The sequence below is a fragment of the Chrysochloris asiatica genome, unplaced genomic scaffold, assembly GCF_000296735.1.
Source record: "Chrysochloris asiatica unplaced genomic scaffold, ChrAsi1.0 scaffold00003, whole genome shotgun sequence".
NCBI lineage: Eukaryota > Metazoa > Chordata > Mammalia > Afrosoricida > Chrysochloridae > Chrysochloris > Chrysochloris asiatica.
Window position 1 is genome coordinate 27963460 of NW_006408521.1, and position 2632 is coordinate 27966091.

Here is a 2632-nt window from a genome sequence, read left to right on the forward strand (position 1 = left end):
TTGGTTGGATTTCCCCCCTACTTTGTCCCCAAGAGCCGGACCCCAGCAATCAGCCCAAGAAAACCGTCAGGGGGAGAGGGATCTTAAAAATAGCGTTAGTGGGCAGGGGAGGCAGAAATGGCATCGGAAACAGATTTCTCTGGCGGTGGGGAGAGGGGAGAAAAAAAAAAGACAGATTTGAAACTTGCAAGTCAGGACCCGGCTGCCCCTCTCACCCCTTCCCATCCGAGGGAAAAAAGGCAGAAGGAAAGAAAATTGCGTCAACTGCAATAGGCCGAGGGAGGCGAGGAGGGAGCCGGCGGGTGCATACACCACATGCAGAGAAAAATCAAAACAGCCAGGCCGCCCCCTCCTCCAGACCGCCGGGTTACTGCTGTTCGGTGCCCAAGCTTCTGCCTCACCCTCAGTATACGGGCAGCCCTAGAGCTCTGAAAACATCGAAATCTCCGAGGTTTTAAAAAATAAAAGAAAGAAATCAGGCTGCGGTGGGAGCAACCCGCTCTCTAGGTTTAAATATCTATACAGAAGCCATACAGAATTGCACGGCAAGGGCTCCAGGGCTGCAGAGGCCACGCGCGGCCGGCGCGACCGCCCGGCCGGCCCGCCCGGGTTTATTGCTTCGAGAGGGAAGAGGCGGCTGCCGGGAGCCTGGTCCGGGCCGGGAACGGGGGAGGAGGTGGGAGTTGCAGTGGGAGTCCCAGTTCCCCTCAGCGGTCCGGTCCGGGAGGCGACAGGCGTGTGGGCGCTAGGAGCCCGGGGCGGCGGAAGATCCTGGGAGCTGCTCAGTCGTCCACGTCGATCTCTTCGTCTTCTTCGTCCTCTGAGCAGTCCTGGCTGCTGGCCGGCTGGTCCGTGAGCGGGGAGGCGGGAGAGAGCTGCAAGGGCCCGGAGCCCGGGGCCTGCGGGACGCCTGGAGGTAGCGCGGGAGAACCCGGCCTCGACTTGGCCCGGCCACAGCCACCGCCGCCCGCCGCCTCAGAGTTCTGCTCGAGTTCGGCCAGCGCCACGATGTCCATCTGTCCGCTGGGGCCTAATTTCTTGGCAGACTCCACGTCGGCCTTCATCTCCTCCAGGTCCCGCTTGAGCTTGGCGCGCCGATTCTGGAACCAGGTGATGACCTGCGCGTTGGTGAGGCCCAGTTGTTGTGCGATTTGGTCGCGGTCGGCAGGGGACAGGTACTTCTGGTAGAGGAAGCGCTTCTCCAACTCATAGATCTGGTGATTGGTGAAGGCCGTGCGCGACTTCCGTCGCTTCTTGGGGGTCTGTCGCTGCCCAAAGATGGTCATCCCATCGCGGCCTGCGAGGAAACCACAGTATAGACTTTTGCCAGGAAACAGGAGGCCCCCACCCTCAATCTCATCTCATACCTCCCACCCCTTCCTTATCCCACCCAGGCCCACCGGGCCTGCGGTCAGCCGAGGATTTCTATTCTGCTCTATCCCGGCTCCTGGGCGCGGGCTAACCTCACCGCTGTAAACCCACTTCTCTGTCTCTGGTTTACCGGAAGTCCCTAGCAAAAATTTTGTTGGTCTCTGGCCCCTACATAAGAGTTAGTTTGAAAGACAAGAGCTCGCTAAGAGTAGGAGAGAGCCAGACAGGACCACCTAACTACACTGTGAACGCTAGCTCACAGTTCATCCTGTCTCTCTGCCTTACCCAGAAGGTCCTAGCAAAAGGCTCTCGGTTCCCCACCCCATAAGCAGGGCTGGGAGCGCCTAAGCCACTGGAAACGGAAGGGAGCTAGACAGAGCACACGACTGCGAGAGAAAAAGCTTAGGAGAAAGAAGAGCTTGGGTTCCCGCCATCCCTCCCCAAGTCACTTCGACTCTGGCCTACCCAGAGGAAATAAGATTTGGGTCCTGCCTCACCCATCTCCACTGCCAGCGGCAGCAGCTCGGGCAGGAGTGCCCCGGCGGGCGCGGGAGAAAACAAACCGGGTGCAGGAGAACACGGTGGCGGCGCCTACCTTCAGCTGCCTGCAGGACGCTGACCTCCAGCCCCTTAAAGGTCTTGCTGGCGAGCTCTTCCAGCGCGCACAGCGGCGAGGTCTGTGAAAGCAACGCGCGGCCCGCCAGGGGCAAGCCGCCCGGCGCGTGCTTGTCCGCCGCGGCCAGCAGGTGCGCCGCCCCGCACAGCGAGTAACTTCGCCGCACAGAAGGCTTGTTGAGGATGTCCTCGATGCTGAACGGCGTCAGCGGCTTGTTGGAGTTGGCGGGCGGCGGCAGGTGGTCCAGCGGGCTGCGCCGCCGCTCCTCCCCCGGCGCCGCCTTGCCGTCCTCCTTGGAAGTCATATCGGCCTCGAGCGGAGACCCGGCCGGGGTGTCTCGGGCCGCGTGGACCCAGCCCGCGGGCAGCTGCGACGCGGGCGGGCGCGGCCGGCTGGCAGGAGGCCGAGCAGGGCAGGGCGCGGGCCGGCCACGGGCCCGACTAGCGAGGCGGCTGAGCCGGGCAGTGGCGTGCGGGGCCCCGGGAAGAGGGCGCTGACGCGGGAGCCGCCGCCGCCGGGGATTCCAGCAATCCTAGGCCGGAGCCGGGGCGCGCCGCGCGGGGCTCCAGTTTCGCCAGCCCCGGTGCTATTTAAAGGTGTCAGGTGGCTCCGCGGCGGCTCCTGGCCCCGGGTCCTGGCGGCGAC

The 2632-nt window shown here is 63.5% G+C and overlaps 1 protein-coding gene across 1 annotated transcript; it reads right to left on the reverse strand.

Annotated features, from left to right (window-relative positions):
* Window positions 1-487: 487 nt before the first annotated feature.
* Window positions 488-2419, reverse strand: LBX1 (ladybird homeobox 1). The gene is made up of 2 exons (XM_006831259.1): window positions 1967-2419; window positions 488-1297 (listed from the first exon to the last, which is right to left on the reverse strand). The coding sequence occupies exons 1-2, from the start codon at window positions 2289-2291 to the stop codon at window positions 783-785; spliced, it is 840 nt and encodes a 279-aa protein (XP_006831322.1). The 5' UTR covers window positions 2292-2419; the 3' UTR covers window positions 488-782.
* Between the last annotated feature and the right edge of the window lie 213 nt (window positions 2420-2632).